The sequence below is a fragment of the Molothrus aeneus genome, chromosome 2, assembly GCF_037042795.1.
Source record: "Molothrus aeneus isolate 106 chromosome 2, BPBGC_Maene_1.0, whole genome shotgun sequence".
Lineage (NCBI taxonomy): Eukaryota > Metazoa > Chordata > Aves > Passeriformes > Icteridae > Molothrus > Molothrus aeneus.
Window position 1 is genome coordinate 85723459 of NC_089647.1, and position 18272 is coordinate 85741730.

Sequence of the window (18272 nt, forward strand, 5' to 3'; positions counted from 1 at the left end):
CAAGCTGGTGCCTCACTTAACTACAGAAAATTGGTATCAGCTGTTCTTTGGCAGGGGTGAGAAGTAACTACTTCCTGACTTGCACATCTGTGTAAAATGACTCCCTACACAACTTGGCTTTATATGCTCTCCAACAGATAAAAGTGTATCAACTCAAGGAGCCTGAAAGTGTTTATTTTCACTTACCACAGATGTATTAAAAGTAAGCCACCATTGTTATTCTTGTCAGTTCTTTATTGGTTTTCATCCTAAAGACTAGCACATTTACAGCATACATGGATTGGATGAACTAGAATATATAAAACAGTAGCCATATGTTTATGATATATTAATACTGCCCAAAACCAAATAAATAAAAATATTTCAATGCACAAAGCATAGCAAATACAGTCGTGTTGGGACAAAACTGTGTCATATAATACAATAATTTTACACGTATAAATGAAAAAAAAGGCAACTGTGCTGTAGGTACTTTCACAGAACATACACAGAACATACTTGGCAACAGTTTTCTTCTTTTACCTTTGTATGTTTTATAATTTAAAAAATGTACTCAAAAAAGGAACATTAGACAGAACTTCATTTTACAGTAATCCTTAGATTTGCCTCTCCTGTGCAACAAAAAAGCTCCCTTCCCCCTTGTGAGGGCCCCATGTGGACTTCACGTGTCACAGTTTTCTCTGGAGGCACCGCTCGAGCCCTCGCTGTCAGCACCGCCCTTGGGAGGAGCCCGAGCTGTGCCCATCCTGGCAGTGCCCATCCCAGCAGTGCCATGTCCATCCTGGCAGTGCCATGTCCATCCCAGCAGTGCCATGTCCATCCCAGCAGTGCCATGTCCATCCTGGCAGTGCCATGTCCATCCTGGCAGTGCCATGTCCATCCCAGCAGTGCCATGTCCATCCCAGCAGTGCCACGTCCATCCTGGCAGAGCCATGCCCAGCCTGGCAGAGCTGTGCCCATCCCAGCAGTGCCGTGTCCATCCCGGCAATGCTGTTCCCATCCTGGCAGTGCCATGTCCATCCTGGCAGTGCCATGTCCATCCCAGCAGTGCCATGTCCATCCTGGCAGTGCCATGGCTATCCTGGCAGTGCCAATTCCATCCCAGCAGTACCATGTCCATCCTGGCAGTGCCATGTCCATCCCAGCAGTGCCATGGCTATCCTGGCAGTGCCATGTCCAGGGACACCACGCTGGCAGCTCAGCACCCGGCACAGCCCCGCGGCACCTGGGGCTGCGGCTCCCCCGCGTGCAGACAAAATTCAGCAACTTTTTCTGATTACATTGCCATACAAAATAAATAAAGGATTGCAGGTCTAATGATTGTTGGCCACCATCTAAGAGAGTGGCACTGCTAATTGTTACAATAGACATTTGTTAGCTTTCCTTCCGAAGCCGAACATTGGGAGATTTTTAGTGTAACAATACAGGACTTAAAATAAACCACGTTTGAAATAGACAAAATAAAATTATCAACTCATAAAAACAAAGGGATATAAAGAGCATAGTTTATACAAAAATAAAGTAGCATTTAATAATGGGCTAGGGACTGAAGGCTGAGCAGAACTAATGGAGTAGCATGTCTAAAGAGATCCCATTGAAAAATTTTTCATCATATATTTCTTTACTTATTAGCAAAAAATAGAACAAAATCAACATTTATTAATTGGCAAACAGGGTTTGCAACATTTCCGAGGGACTGTTCTACTGTAGATGACTTGTTCAGACCTGGGGTAGGGACTACAATACATTGCTTTTGCACAGAATTCCATGTTTTGTTATCCTAAAGAGTCTAAAATAATGGTAACAGCCTAGTTCAGCAGAACTCTCTGACCTGGCTTTGTGACATGCTGCTCAGTGTTAAACTGCAACAAGCAAAATGCAAAAACTGCTGGACCTGTAACCCCCAAACCTACATGGGAGCAGAATGAACATGGCTGATTGATAGAGCAGTGACAGCACAGACAAACATCAGTGAGAGGGAGAAAGAAATCAGAAAACAGCCATATACTTACCTGGCTGTTGCTACTCCCCCAAGAAAAAATGGGCAGATTTTTTCTATTCTAAAACTCAGATTTTTAGGAACCAAGAAGGAAAGGACAGTGTGCTGAATGAAACTAGCTAGAGATTACTGGATCCTGTTAAAATTTGGAAATGAACATTTAGCTGCTTTTTAAAACGCTATCTTTGCTTCAAAGGCATTCTTTGGGAGATTATTTCAGAGGAGATCTGTTGAATATTTTTTATCAAATGCTATCCAACTGACCACCTTTGTTATAAGCTAGAACCCACCTGTGGTTCTCAGGCACGAGCAGTAGCACTGAGCAGTTCCTCTCTATCAACACAGGGCATTGCTACCTTCCTCAGAGATACCCTGACACCGGCCACACTTTCCCCCACCAGGACTCTCAACAGGTGAAATGCAAAGGTAAACAGAACCCAATTTTGATTTTGGAGCAAAGGGGATGCATTGGGCACTTTGAGCATTTTGGTAATGACATACAAAACCAATGCAGAAAAATCGTACGCTGACCAAAATAACGTAACGCCCCAAGATACTGAGGCTTACAATCCAAAGTGATATAAAAAAAAATGGGTAAAAATGTGTTAATTAATGTACAACACCATGGAAGATACTGAACACGTCATGTGCAACATCAGCAACTTGCTTGTTGCACTTGCCTTAGAGTGGGGAAGGGCATGGGGAACTGTTGCTGGCATTAATAGTTAAACATCATGATGTTTCTGAAATACCTTTAAAAATCAGTTGTGTGCCCAAGGCCTTATCTGCCAAAGATGACAGGAATTTGTTTTATTTGAACAGAATTATAAACCAGACCTCACATGTCTGGCCTTTTATATATTGTTAATTTCATACATGAAGGTGGCATCCTATATACAGTAAAACAATTCTTTCTCCTGGCTCTTATTGTGCTGATTTTTTTTTTTTTTATCAAACCCCCTTTTATTGATTGCAACAATGCGTTCTACAGTTACTAAACTGCCTAGGATCCTTTTTATTTACAACTTTTGAGTTTTACTCTCAGTTTTAAAAAGACTAAAAGCTTTAGGAAAAGCTCAATCTGAAATCAACTCAGTATAAAAAGATGTTATGGAAACAGCTGCCTAAATGCCGTTCCTAGAGTCCTTGCCCATCCAGGAGGTACCTAGCTATTTGCATATAGGTAATTATTAAGTAGCACAGTATCTGCTCATCTTACATACACTGAAGGCTATTGAAACGGGCAGAGAGTCATCACACTATTCTCAAGCTAAGGTGTCAGAAGAATTGTTACTATAGATTCCAATTCAGTAACATGCTCTGTATGACCTAACGAAACATACAAAAAGGTTATTTATCTCTTCTGGATGACAAAATCATGTGTTAATCTAGAGTGTATCCACATGTTTTAATGGAACAGCAATTAAAGGACATGGTATGCTTATGTTTCAACTTTTCCATAAGTTCCTTCTGGAGGCCTGTAATACTTTGGGAAAGCCTTCAGTTGCAGGGAATTAAATGCATACTTGCGACATCCAACATTCTTCATTGTATTTTCTCGGCGACAACCCTCACTGGGGAAAAAAACAAGCACAAAAAATGACAGCAGTAAAAGGGAAAAAAAAAGAAAAAAGACTTAAACTAAGATGAAATGAACTGGTTATTTTATAGCATTAAAATAAAGTTGGTTATATTTAATGAGCGTTTAATTAATTTGCCACTGCAAATATTAAAAGAGATGATTCATCATACAATGCCAGTAAGAAGCACACAGAATGGACACAAGCTATGTCTGATTGCTAGTTTTGCATTTCTAGAAAGCAGCAGCACATCTACTGAAAAGGCTCTTTCACGCCGGTTTCATGTATTTCAAGGTACACTGTTGTGGAGTTCACATGCCATTCACTGCACAAGGGATCCCAAGGGATTGCTTAAAAGCAGTTCTGCTAATTTATTAACACATAAAGCTGAAAACCAAAACCTGCTGATCTCTCTATAAGAGCTTTAAAGTAATTTTATTGTTCCCTGTATGTCAGTAATATAAGTACTTACTTAAAGATTAGAGCTGATACAAAAATAATGTATGCCTTTCTAATTATCTCTGCATGCATAAATGGACATGAAAACCAAAGCAATCTAAAAAAATCCTAATCATGAAATAGCAGTGCAAAAAAGACTGGCTGCATCATCACCCGAAAGAAACAAAGCTGTGCAGAATTTAATTTTCACCCAATATTTTGGTGCAACCGCCCCACATTACAAAGAGGTTCTGTGCTACAATAGAAAACTACTCCAGTTATAAGGCTTCTTTACACTTGTGTAAATCTAATCCACAGTTCCTTTGATTATATCCAAAAAACAGACATACAAAGAGGAAGCACTATCTTTTAAATATACATTATAAATCAATTTAGGCTTGCAGGAGAATTATTATCCCTGATTGAGGACTGGAACCTAAACAATGACAACTAGACCTTCATGGCAAAGTGTACAGTACAGCATCCTACAATGGAAATGTCAGATTAGTCCTGCCTTGGAGACAGCTGCAGCATCTACCAGGTAAGCTGTGATCATCTGATTCAAAAGGAGGGTTTGGATTCTGGTTCAGTTTGAAAGCTCTCATGCTCTTACAGACCTCACCATTCTTCTAATTTTGGTTCATGAAACTGGCTGTAACTGTGTTCTGTATGTAACACCTAGTTTAACTTCATAAAATACAGTAATTTTTTTTTTCTTTAAGGAATAGTTTAACTAAGTTTGAAATTCATCTCTGGAGCACATTCTGTGCTTGCCTTTTATAGAATGGATCATCTGTGATGACACTGTTTTTCTGGCACTGGTTTGTGTTTCACAAAACTCCCCCGATGGCTCTTGCAGCCAAATAGATACATCAAAAGTTTGCACAACTCATACTTCAGAGAACTAATAAAAGCAGTAAGTTTAACTAGCAAATACATGATGCTAGGTGAGCATTTTAACTGCAAAGTGAATCATTCTCTTCATATCACATTTCACTGCATCTGGTTATTGCATGTGTCCCTCATGGCACAGATACAGTGACAAGGATTTATTTCCCACATTTCACATGGCATCTTCCTTCTCTTGGAAGCACATAAGGAGGATGCACTACTGCATCTTAAATCTGAATGCCTTAACAAAAGCACAGACCAGGCCCCAAAAGGAAAAAAAACCCCCAAATTTGTCCCCATTGAAATTAAAAAGAAAAAAACCTACATTTTTTCCAAGAAGCCTGGGCTTCATTCCAAACAGTTTTAAGGTGGTCTTACTGCAACCCTAGTGGTAATTATGAGCAGCACCTTCATATTTTAAACAGACTCATAATCTCAGGGAGCTCAGTGGATGTGCCTGCCACCAGAGTGTGGCTGGACCCTGGAACAGCTGCCCAGGGAGGTGTTTGTGGCCCCAAGCCTGCCAGAGTGCAAGAAATGTATGGTCAGCACTCTCAGGCACAGCCTGTGGCTATCCTGTGCCAAGCCAGGAACTGATCCTTGACCCTTCCAACTCAGGATATTCTGTGATTCTAAAGTTACTTTCACATCTGGTTAGACTGAACCCAGGACACTCCCCATACTGCAAAATCAAGGCCAAAGTCCAACCTGACAACTGCTCACCTTGTAAAAAGGTAGACTGGGGCACCCCCAGCAGACAAACCAGTGCTAACCATAAAGAACAGATGATTTCTGTGGAGACACAGCAGCATCAGGTATCAGCACAGCACAGGGATGTGTCCCAAACCACCACAGCATGATAAACCTCAACAGCAGTAAGGATGCACCAATGTTCTGAAACTAAAACTCAGTATGATATGTGCTTTATATATATAGATAAACATATATGTCTTTGTGGTGGTTTTTTGTGGTATTTTTTTTTAAACAAAATTGGAAGAATAGTGAGGAAAAATATTAAGAGATAGTGTACTGCACAGTCTGATTTCATGAAGACACAAATATAACCACACACTTTTTTTTTTAGTTAGAATAATTAAATCCAAATTTAGGATTTAATTCTGATTTTCATTCTAACTGTGCTTTTTTGGCTTTTTTTGTTTTTTTTATTTCAGCATATTTCTCCCAGCAGCTCTTGATTCCATTAAAATTTATAATAAAAGCTAAAGCTATCTATATTTTTTGAGCAAGTTAATAGTAGAAAATACAAATCACAGTACTAGTTCTCCTCAGAAGCCCAATGTCATCTCAGGCACCAAGCGAAGTAAAACCCCTTATGAAGTTATCAAACTACATTAAATGAGGTTAGTTTTTTTATCAGCTATTGCTATTGACAAGCTCTGCCAGATCACAGCATCAACAAAATCTTTCCATTTAAATAGGCCTCCCCTAGTTTGATGTTATGTATAAATGATGATCAAATTTCATCTGCAATTACTCTGCATCACTAAACTAGGAAGCCACTTCATCCTCACCACTTAAATAAATGCTAACTTACCATTGCTCGCTTATCACTAAGCCACTATCAGCATCGTAATTTATTAAAGCTGTGCAACGCTTAAAAATGGAAGTAACAGTAATATTTAGTCTAATGTAATTAAAATAAAGCCCAGTGGAAAACCTGAAACCCACCTACTAAAGGAGTTAACTGATACCTCCCACTTCTTGCCTGAAAATTAAAGACCATTATCTTTAACTTCTAGGATGCCCCTATTTCACAGTAAGTTCTATAACAGAGCACCTAAAATAGATAATGGATCATTAGCAGGCTAATACCAGTCACATCCCCTTCCTAACCACAAGTTTCATTTTCCTCATGTCTTTAATACATTGCAAAATGCAGATCTACAAATAGAATGAAATAATTCTGCATGCAGCACACTGCAAGTTGTTTTATGAGTGTTTTCTAGTCTATTAGAATATATTTAACCATGAGAAAGGAACAAGACTATGTTTCTACAAACTGTTCAATAATGTAATTTGGATATTATGCTTTGAAATGAAAGTATAAATTTGTTACTTCTTTAAATAAATTTCTTACAATTTCTTATAAACCCCACCCATGTTTTTTATTTTTCTCTTCGTACCTCGTAAAAATGAAAGGCAAGATTAGCATACACCTTAAATATACAAAAAGATACAAATTCTTTTCAGACAGAGTTCCTTTCTCTGGAATACATGAAACAAGTAACACAAAACTGTATTTGGTAAGAGATCTTCAGGCCGGCTAAAGTAAAGAGGTAACAGGCCAATGTCAGACTATGTTACAAGCACTGAAAGCAGAACAATAATTTAAAGTTTCAATACAACTGTTTTTGATAAAATAATTTGATGTATATTTACAGTTTAGTACAATAGAAACGTAAAATTGTAAGGCATAATAATAATTCTTGGCAGACAATGCTATGACACATTCCTTTGTCCAGCAGGTACCAAGTGGCAATACACATTCAAGCACTTTTTTGTTTTTGTGGGTTTTGTTGTTTTTCTTGTTTTTCTTTTTTCTTTCTTTTTTTTTTTTTGGTTTTTTTTTGTTTGTTTGTTTGTTTGTTTTTGAACTCTATCTTCACTTGCAACGTAATCTGGCCACCAGGTATGCTATGCTCAGAAACAGCCACACAATCAGTAAATTGGGGCTGAGAGCTAGTAAAGGAATAGAGTAGAGGAGGCTGGGATCTAGTCTGAAATCTCGGATGGGCACCAAGCCACTCAAGTTCTTCTGGGTGACTATCTCCCGTGTTCCAATGCTGTGAAAAGGAAGAAGTTTGGGAAGAGGGAAAATAAAACAGAACGGAAGACAGACATGCAAATGGATGGATAAAAAGAGATGGCAACACAAAGCGGTCAAGAAAATGAAAAAACATGGAAGAACGCACAACAGAACCAGAAGATGAAGTAAAGAAAGAGTGGAAAAACATCTCAAAAATATGTATCAGTACAATTATAAAAATAAGGAGAGGGAAAGAGAATAAAAGAGAAAAATAAGAAAGAAGTACTGTAGTCTAGTGAAAATAAACACATGTAGGTTGAACATTAATGGTTTTCCATGTTCATTCTTTCAGATTACCAAGCAATAATACCCCATGCTGCTCTGCCATGCTTTGGCATGCTGCAAAGAAGTGGAGCTCTGAAAAGCAAGCTGAACATGAATAACCATTGTAGTATTTGACCCTTTCAAACATCTTTCCATGTGGGCTGGAGTGATTTAATTTAACCTCTTAACTACCTGTCCAACACCTTAATTAAAAAAAAAAAAAACAAAAAACTCACCCACCTATTTTTCTGCTTGGACATGAATTCAAGGGTATATATAGGCTTTTTGCTGAAGACTGGCTGCAAAGCCCATCTCATTGTGCACCCACTCCTTACATTGAGCACCAAGGGCTACAGTGAAGAACAGCTCCCCAGGTAGCCTGGTTGACTTTGTAGTGTGGTCTTCACAAGTCTGGATCACTCTTATACCCTGAGCACTCCAACTCTATTTTTAGTACACAAAGCAACAACTAAATGGCCAAGAAGAACAGGATGGAGCACCTCTCCTACAAGGAAAGGCTGAGAGAACTGGGTTTGTTCAGCCTGGAAAAGGCTTAGCGGGGACTGTATTGCAGCCTTCCAGTACTAGAAGGGAGCACACAGAAAAGAGGGAGAGAGATTATTTACAAGAGCATGTAGTGACAGGACAAGGGGGAATATGCTAAAAGGGAAAGAGAACACGTTTAGATTAGATATAAGGAAAAAATTCTTTATTCTGAGGGTGGTGAGGCAGCCAGGGATGTTTATCCCTGGGAGTGTTCAAGGCCAGGCTGGATGGGGCTTTGAGCAACCTGGTCTAAGGTTCAATTGAATGTGTCCCTGTCCATGGCAGGGTTGTTTGAACTAGATCCTCTTCAAGGTCCCTTTCAACTCAAACAATTCTATGATTCTGTAATTCTAAATGCAATCTGTAAGCTTGATGCTGTTCGAACTTGTGCACTTGCTCCATCCATAACAAACCGTCCATAACCTGGATGGTTGAGTAGCAGGGTTATGTAAGCATCAGACAATGTCCTGCAAGGAATCAGACACACCCTGGAGGTGGTGAAAAAGATCATTCAGATGCTGGTGACACACCAAGTCAAATGGAGTTAGGTGGGCAAGGAACTAAACCAACTGTATTTCTGATTTGGATTTGATCCAAATTGGTGATGAAGACGTGTTTTCACTCCTGGTGCCTACAGTGGACAAGGCTAGATTGAATCTGTGATGCCTACAAATCCCAATTTCTTTGTAGCAGTGGGGAGAGTGTGTGTGTGATCAGGAGAATCAGCCAGTGGAAACCTAGTGTCTACTGGAAAGTGGTGGATAAAGGCTCAATGAAATGGCCTGGAGGAAGAAAAGTGTTTTAGAATATAGAGAAAATGTACAACAATGGGAAAGGTAAAGAAGAAAGGCTAAAAATGCTAAGTTGGCATTATGAACACCACATGCCACATCTCCACCATTAAAAATAAATATCATGCTACTCAATTTTACATAAAGACATATACACAGACACATATGGTGGGAATGGAGGCAAGAGCTGGAAAGTGCATTCCTTGTCACTGTTGGCCCCATAAAGATGCTTCCCCCTGACAGGTGAAAAGTCACCTTTTGGAAATATCAAATATTCCAAATTGTGCAGGGTCTTAAATCAAAACATTCATCAGCAGACTAGCTCTAGGGTTAGGAGACAGAGCAATTTCCCTTCTACTTTAGCTTGCATATGGGAATTCTCTCTGTGAGGAGAGGCCAGGGCTGGATACTGCTGGCTCCAACCAGCTTCAGTGACCCACTGCAGGCACAGCTGAGTCCTCAGCCATGCTGGTGCCTCGGGGAAGGAGTGTGTGAGAAAAGGCAAAGCACTCCATGGCATTGAAGAGTGATGGGAAAAGATCTGAGAAAGAGCCCTGTGAGCACCAAAGTCAGGGAAGGAGAGGAGAAAGAGCTAAAGCAGTCTCGCCTGCAGTTGTAGAGAGGAACTGTCCACACTGCAGCCCATGGAGGACCCACAATGCAGCAGATGAATATTTACTGAAGGAAACTGGAGACCATGGAGAGCCCATGCAGGAGCAGGTTCATCCTGAAGGACTGCAGCCCATGGGAGGGACCCACACTGGAGTGGAGGAAGAGTGCAAGTAGGAAGGAGCAGAGGAGACTGTTATGGACTGACTGCAAATCCCTGTTCCACATCCACTGTGCATTACTCAGCACGGGGAGGAGGTAGAAGAGCTGAGAAAGAAGCAGTGGAAAACTTTGGCCTGGGACAAGAAGGGAGGTGGTAGGCAAGGTTCTCTAATTTTTGTCTTTATTTCTTAACATCTCCAATCCATTGGCAAGAAATAAAATTTTTTTCTCTGAGTCTGGATTGCCAGTTTTGTATCAGTAACTGGCAAGGGATTTCCCTGTCTTATCTCATGAGCTTTTTCACATATTTTTTCTTCCTGTCCTGTTGGGGGAAGGTAGTGAACAGCTGGGTGGGCATCTGCCAAGTGGTCTAGCTTAACTCAATATGATTTTATTCTTAAAGCAGATCAATCAGTGAAGAAATCCAACCAAGCTTGTTATCATAGCTGTTTTATTGCAGTGAGTGGTCATACCCAAACATGACTCCTAGGACTTTATTATGTAATCCTTTTAGTCAGCACCATGGTGATTTTCCTCACCTCATTTCCAGCTGCTTTTCAAGAGCCCCTATCAGAGATGGCTCTTCTCTGTTGGCTAAATTGCTTGTGTTGCACCTTCCTAATTAATTTCATTTAATGAAAATGAGCTGGGCTACCCAAAACATGTAAAGGATTTGGCTACCCAGAATGATCTTGACTGAAACTGCCTTAGAGCATATTCCCACAAACAGCTCCACTGGCATTTCTGACAAGACAGAAATCTGGTAGGAAGAGGGAGGGCAGGGAGTCAAAGATCTAGTGGGGAGCGTGGCTGCAGATGGAAGAGGCTACCTGAGCCAGCTGGACTTTGACTCTTGTTCTGTTGGTCAGGTAGCCATGTCCTCTTAGCTTGGACTTCCAGTCATATCATCATGATTTTACTATTTGTGAGCTGGGAGTTACTGTGTGTTTGATATGGGACTGGAAAAGCTGTAACTTATTTACAGAAAATGACTTTATTGTAATAGGGTATTTGTTTCTAAGGTGAAAGCCACGAACTTGTATCAGTAAATTTCTACAAGAATATAGAAGAACATTCAATGTTCCCTCCCTGACTTCCCTGCTCATTGAACATAATTATCACGGACACATAATTATCACAAGACTAGGAAAGAAGGGAAGTCCCTGGGGACAAGTAAGTGGGAACTAACATTTCTGAAGACCAACATCAAATGGAAGAAGATGATGCTTTCTTAATTTTTTTAAGACTGGTATAAGCAAGGACACTTTTCTTCTCTGGAAAGTTGTCAGTAAAGAAGAGATTAAACACTTTGAGTCTCACAAATTACTAGTACTTCTTCCCTGTCCTTCCAAATGCCTCAGAAACTTCAAAAGTCTTTAAGAATGAACCAAACATTCCTTTTCCAGTACACTTCAATAGAAGACCCAAGTTAATATAACAAAACCAAGCTTTCTGAATGCCCTGGAAGCAATTTGGGCACAATTTTCTTTCTTATTCTGTACCTGTTGTTTAGGTCAGGTCAAACTGTCCAGGCTGAAATGGGATTTGGTGGAGTTGGACTCTTACATATTTGTTCCATAATCCTGTTTCTCTCATTAAGCTTTATTAATTCTGTGTCATTGTTCCTGAGTGGAATTAACAAATAATTTTAAAAACATGACCACATATCCCAAAGAGCAATAAGATGTGAGGAAGAGTGATGGGCTTGAAGAATGATCTAATCTTGGTTTTCTGTCTGGACTAGTCAGTATTTGTCCTGTACAATCTCTCTTAGTCAAAGATTTAACAGAAGAAAAAGTCAAGTCCTTCACCTGCCAGAGCAAGTCCCTGATGTTGGTAGAACACTCAAGCCAAAGGTTTTGATTAAATTTGCCCTCTTTCAATATCCCTGAGTAGGTCAACACAAAGCAGTATTTTTCTTGGGTCAGTATTTTATCTGATCCTGTGTTATATTAAATTGGTAGACTGAAGGAGCAAAACAATGTTATTGTTAGCCTCTCTCTCTCTATTGTGTCCACAATTGCATTAAAAACCCAGTGACCCAGTAAAGAATTTGAAGAAAGTAACAAGGTTACCAGTATTTCTCCTAGTTGGTTTTATTCTTATTAAATACACAACTGTGAAACTGTGTAACAGTTTCAGATGTCTATGTCAACAAGTGGCACAATTTAAATAAAGATGTTTGAGAACCACTTAGTCCATTTCAAGTTAGTAAATTCTCCCTCACAAAGCTGTTTCAAGTTTTGTTTCTAATATCAAGGTTTAAGTAGTTTCTGAGTGCACTTTTCATGTAGTACTAACTCTGTGACAATGTAGCAAAAAGTGCAGCAAAAAATTGAAAATAAAAAAGTCCAGTGCCACCCAATTAGATGTAGGTATAAACCCCCAAATTACTAGCGTAAGAGGCTGCAAGTGTCATTATATGAGACATTTTTCTTCTAGGTAACTGAAGAGTAAGAAAGGGTCAAACAGCAAAAACATACAGAAAGGATAAGAGAATTGAACACTCTAGAGAATTCGGTGAAAAGACACACAGTACAGTACATTTGATAAGAGTGAATGTTGAAAAACAGGACTGAACAGCATTGTTGAACTACATTGATAAAGACTAAAGCTAGATTTCTTATCCTTTCTTTTGGTATGTGACTTACGGAGTTTTCCAGCAGTGCTTGAAACAAGGCATTGAACAACAGTAAACAGATTTTTTTTTTTTTTTAAGTACAGTACTTAATTTTGCAAACATCTCTGCTGCTTCAGAATACAGAACATCATTATTTTGATATGACAACAGCACACTGACACATTGTGATGAAATTTGGTTGCTATATAGTGTGAAACACTCATACTGACAGTTCACCCAGTGAGCAGTGTTTCACTGCTAAAGGATACACTGGCAAACCAGTGCAAACTGCAGGTGTCTGTGTTTCAAAGAACAAAAACAAGTCATCCCTGAGTAATCTCCCTGATCTAGAACTAAGAAACCTAGTGCTATGACAGTTCAGGTAAAGTCATCATTAAACAACTTTCAAAGAAGCACCAGTTTCCTGTTCTGGAAGCTCAGCATTAATGGAAAACATATTTTTACATGCTTGTCTGAAAACTCCTAATTTTCTATTGAAAACTCAAGCCCATCTGATATAAATCTGGTAAGAACCAGCTTTAGCATATGCAACTCACATGCACAGGAGGGATGAATTCTAGCAGTCAGTTTTACAGTCTCCTGACTTTAGCTTACTTTTTTTTTTCTTTTGATGGAAACAGAGACCACCACTCCTCTGCAGTTTGCATGGTTCATTATTTAGGAATAAGTAATGTGGTCAAACTCTTACCTCCTCATACACTCCAGAGCCTGAGTGAAGACCTGTGGGGCCATTCCATGCTCATGCTGTAGGATCAAACACTGCTCCAAGGTGATGGACATGGCAGTCCTATCCTTGGCACTCTTACAGCTCGTGAACCGAACGCCGTTGAGTCTGCGGCATATCTGGAAATGGGACAGACAAGCCATCACTCCTTCTACAGGCATAACTTCCTGCCAGAGACAACACCTGTACTTCCCCTCAGACAGACACAAATGTTCTCTAGGGCTTCAATGTCAAAGTTTGGCATGTTTGAGGGAGCAGAACTTCATTGTATGAGTTGAGGGAAAAATCTGACACGGAAAATACATTTTCTTTCCCCATGTCTCATTCTAGAGGAGGTCTAGCCTGGCAGCATTTGCAAGCAACATGCAAGCAAATGAAGAAATTCAAACATTCCAGTAATAAAAAAGAGGCAAATACATATGAATACAGAAAATCAGCTGAACTATGCAGAGATGGTTAGATGAATAAATACCTCAGCAGCTTGCCAAAGGATATCAACATTCTTGTTTTTCCTTGCATGAACATTTTGTCCCAGAAATCTTAACAGTTCAGGCAGGCACGTCTGACTACGAGATCGAGGTAGACCTATAAAACAAACAAAACCAACTCCACTTATTCATCTGTATTCAACAGATCTTTTACAAAGTGTTTCTATATGCCTGTTATTTGTGTTTTCTTGAAACTAGAACAATTATTCAAGTTCTGATTTACTTAGTACCATCAACAAAACAAATTCATGCTTAATTAAACTCAATTGGAAATATAAATTCCAGTTATTTAAATCTTCGGGAACTCATAATCTAATAGCAGTATAATAAGAGAATGAACAAAGGGAGCAAAATTAGTATAGTCTTTTCATTTCTGTGCCACAGATTTGACAGGAGAACATGCATGTCTTCAGAGAAACTCTGAAGATATTTTATACTCTGCTTACATTTTAGATTTTAAATTTGCAAGCTGGTCAGCTTTCAGTTACAAGAAACACCCACAGGACAGCACATTGTCATGATCTGTTTATTAATATTTCACTAAGTGGAAATAAAGTAGTTGAAATTTTTCAGACCACCTTCAGTACTCATCTTCTGCGTTCAAACTGTTGCACATCATCTCTTACATATGTAGCAAGATACTCCAGACAATCAATTACAAGTATTCAATAAGTTGTCTTTTTTCTTGTTTAATTTTTTTTAAGGAGTAACCACAGAGAACACCAACTAAAGTTGTGACTGAATAAATACAGAGGTATGCACTGTAAGAGATGGCATTGTGACAAAAAGAATCCTACCTGAGTGACATCTGAGGCTTTATTTTAGGCCTACTTCTCACAGCAAATGGTATGTTGGACTAACCTGATCTCCTAGAGGAAGGTGACCTGCTGAGCAGATGGGGGAAGGCTGTGGACATTGTTTACCTGGACCTTGGCAAAGCCTTTATTGCTGCTTCCCACAGCATTCTCCAGGACGAAGTGCTCATGGCTTGGTGGGACATTCTGTTCACTGGGTAAAACAACCCAGCTGGATGGCCAGGCCCACAGGGTGCTGGTGAATGGTGCTACATCCACCAGTGTGGCTCCCCAGGGCTCAGTTCTGCAGCCAGTCCTATTTAAAATCCTTATCACTGATCAGGAGGAGAGGATCAAGTACACCCTCACTCAGTGGCACCAAGCTGGGCAGCAGTTCTGACCTACTGGAGGGCAGGAAAGCTCTACAGAGGGATCTGGACAGGCTGGATCAATAAGCCAAGGCCACTTTTGTGGGGTTCAGCACAACCAAGTGCCAGCTCCTGCCCTTGGGTCACAACAACCCCAGGCAGTGCTACGGGTTGGGGGCAGAGAGGCTGGGAAGCTGCCCAGTGGAAAAGGACCTGGGGGTGCTGGTCCACAGCAGCTGAACATGAGCCAGCAGTGCCCAGGTGGCCAAGAAGGCCAATGGTGACCTGGCCTGTATCAGTAATGGTGTGGCCAGCAGGAGCAGGGCAGAGATTGCTCCCTGTACTGGGGACTGGTGAGGCCACACCTCAAATCCTGTGCTCATTTCTGGGCCCTTCACTGTAGGAGGACATCCAGGTGCTGAAACCTCAGTGGTGTCCAGAGAAGGGCAACAGAGCTGGTGAAGGGTGTGGAGCACAAGTCTTATGAGAAGCAGCTGAAGGAGCAGCTGTTTAGCCTGGAGAAAAGGAGGCTCAGGGGACCTTACTGCTCTCCACAACCACCTGAAAGCCAGCAGGGCTCTTCTCCCAGGCAACCAGCAACAGGATAGGAGACAATGGCCTCCAGCTGCACCAGGGGAGATTTAGATTGGATGTTGGGAAAAATTTTGTCACTGAAAGGGTTGTCAAGCACTGGAACAAGCTGCTCAGGGAAGTGGTTGAGTCAGCATCCCTGGAGGTATTTGAAAAATGTGGAGATGTGGCACTTGGGGAGATGGTTTAGGGGTGGACTTAGCAGTGCTGGGGAAACCGTTGGACTTGATGATCTTCAAGACCTTTTCCAACCTAAAGAATTCTACATTTCTATTCTATAATTAACAATACCGTGCCTGTCCTGGGCTGGGCTGTTTGAACTCTACATCTAGAAAGAAACCAATACCTGTAAACAAAAAGAGGGCACAGGCCATCTCATCTTTCTAAAGACAAGGAGAGCTACAGAACAAGGACAAGGAGTTAGTGAAGCTAAGACTAATTTCTTATAAATTCTGCAGAGTTTAGGATTAATAACACAGGCACATGGACAGTGGATAAGGAATCAACTTTTCTTGTGTAGTGCTCCTGAAGAGAAAATTTCCTGCAGTCTTCCAGCAGATAGTTCACTGGGACCTTTGTCCCCTAGAATGATCTGTTTGTTTTCCCTTTTGCCTCTACCTACCACAGACTACATAACTAGGCATAATCACCTGGTTTGCAGTTAAATGTAAAATGCTATTCTCCCTTGATAAGGGTTCACAGAAAAGCACACTTCATTTTGTATATCCTAAATTATCACAACTTTCAGGAGAAAAAAAAAAAGAAGCCAAAAGATGATTGGATCAAACATAAGAAGTTTGGGAAAGAGGGAAGAGACTGAAATAAAAATAAAAAAAGGCAAGCAAATAAAAAGGAGAGGAAGGAGCTGAATGGGAATTATTATTATAAAAGACTAGACAGAGACATGAACAAAATTCATTTTAAAATGGTTAATTTTTGAATCATACAAGAAAATCTGATGCTAGACTACTATACAATAAAAAATTAAACTTTGCAGCTAACATTCCAGAGAATTTATTATGCAGCATTATGAATGTCTGGATGGAGGGAAGCTGGTTGTGCTCTCAGCTGTATCAAAAAAAATTCAAAGTAACCAAGCTCGCAATAACACACTTTAACAGACAGAATTCTTACTATCCTGTTGCATGCTGTTGCATTTGTATTTCTGGAATAAAATTGTAACTGTAGAGCACATGAAATAACCTTAGAAGAGGTTTGATTGTCATAATAATGAATTGATGAATATTTTTGTAAATAACACTTATGGCCACTGCCTTCTCAACAAAACCCCAAGCAGTAACAAGCAAATTAAAAACCAGTAAAAATTAAGCATGTAGCTTTTGTTACTTTTCCAGGCTCTCTGTTGTTGGCTGCAGATGCAACAATTACAGGGAAGTGCCAAAGGAAAAGCAGAGGGAAGTGACTTAGTTCCAAAAAACTGGCAGTTGCTCTCTGAGCAGGTTTTATCATAAGTGCAGAGAGCATCACCAAAAACTGCAGATAAAAGTGCTGCTGCTAGAACCTATCACTTTTATACCTTTACCTTACAACAATCTCACTGCCTAACTGGATGATTATACAGTACATAGTGCCACTTAGAAAGAGATGTAAAAGTAACCTTAAAAAGGAAAGTTAATCAGTCTGACCTTTAAGCCTCTTGAATCCACTCTACTCTAATCCATTCTACTAAAGAATTAAAACAGAATTGTATCATTTCTTGGAGGTTACTAAAGCTGGTGTACCATCAACATTTAAAAAAAAACCAACATAAAGCAAACAAATGAAAAAATCAGCCTGAATTGTGCTGTTCAAGCAAATTTGTCATTAATTACAAAATACTTACAATCATCAGGCAAAACTTCCTTGAACTGCTCAAAATATGAATTCAACCTCACTAAGCTTTCCATGTTAATTATTTCTTGCAGTGAGGTGTCTCCAAACCTTTAAAAGGAGAAAAAAGGAACAATTAAGCCCAAGGTAAAATGTTTCTCTTTCTTTGAAACAACTGCACTTGCCAATATGTCTACCAAAAAAACAGTTTAAAGATTCATCCCAAGAGTTCCCTAACCATTCAAATGCCAGGTGAAGTGTAACAGAGAACTTGTTGTAATGGTTCATTACAGAGAAAGAAAATATATGAGTATGAGGGGGAAAAGGGAAGGAAGGTATAAGAAAAATCTTGAAGAAAATAGTATTTGAAATTCTTTGGCTTTCGTGTCTCTCTTTCAATACGAAATTCCTACCTGGCAAATTGTTTTACCTAAATTTAAACTTTTAATGATGGCTTAAGTAGCTTAGTTCATAAACTAATAATAACAACCATAACATCAGTAGATAGGACTGAGAATGTTGACTTCAGATATGTAAATGAAAAATATGGCTCTAGGATTAATAAACCATGAATGTTAATAAATATTGTCAACAATGCCCCGATGCATCTTATCTAAATATATCCACACACACAGATGTACACACAGAGTGCTGACATCTGTAACTGTGTTAGCCATCTTGGGCTTCCTTTGTAGGCTACAGAGAACAGTAACTGCTGCAATGCTTTTG

The 18272-nt window shown here is 39.7% G+C and overlaps 1 protein-coding gene across 9 annotated transcripts in view; it reads right to left on the minus strand.

The window, feature by feature from the left end:
• Window positions 1-213: 213 nt before the first annotated feature.
• INPP4A (inositol polyphosphate-4-phosphatase type I A) overlaps window positions 214-18272 on the minus strand; it is a 111506-nt gene continuing 93447 nt past the window's right edge. For 7 of the 9 annotated variants that reach the window (XM_066545214.1, XM_066545211.1, XM_066545213.1 and 4 more), the window contains 4 exons: window positions 17557-17654; window positions 13945-14057; window positions 13437-13591; window positions 7512-7712 (listed from right to left, as the gene is read on the minus strand). In XM_066545214.1, the coding sequence (XP_066401311.1) occupies window positions 7532-7712; window positions 13437-13591; window positions 13945-14057; window positions 17557-17654 (547 nt within the window). In that variant the 3' untranslated portion in view covers window positions 7512-7531. Of the gene's footprint in view, window positions 3574-7511; window positions 7713-13436; window positions 13592-13944; window positions 14058-17556; window positions 17655-18272 lie in introns of those variants that run through there. The other 2 variants (XM_066545217.1, XM_066545216.1) reach the window with 1 other exon arrangement.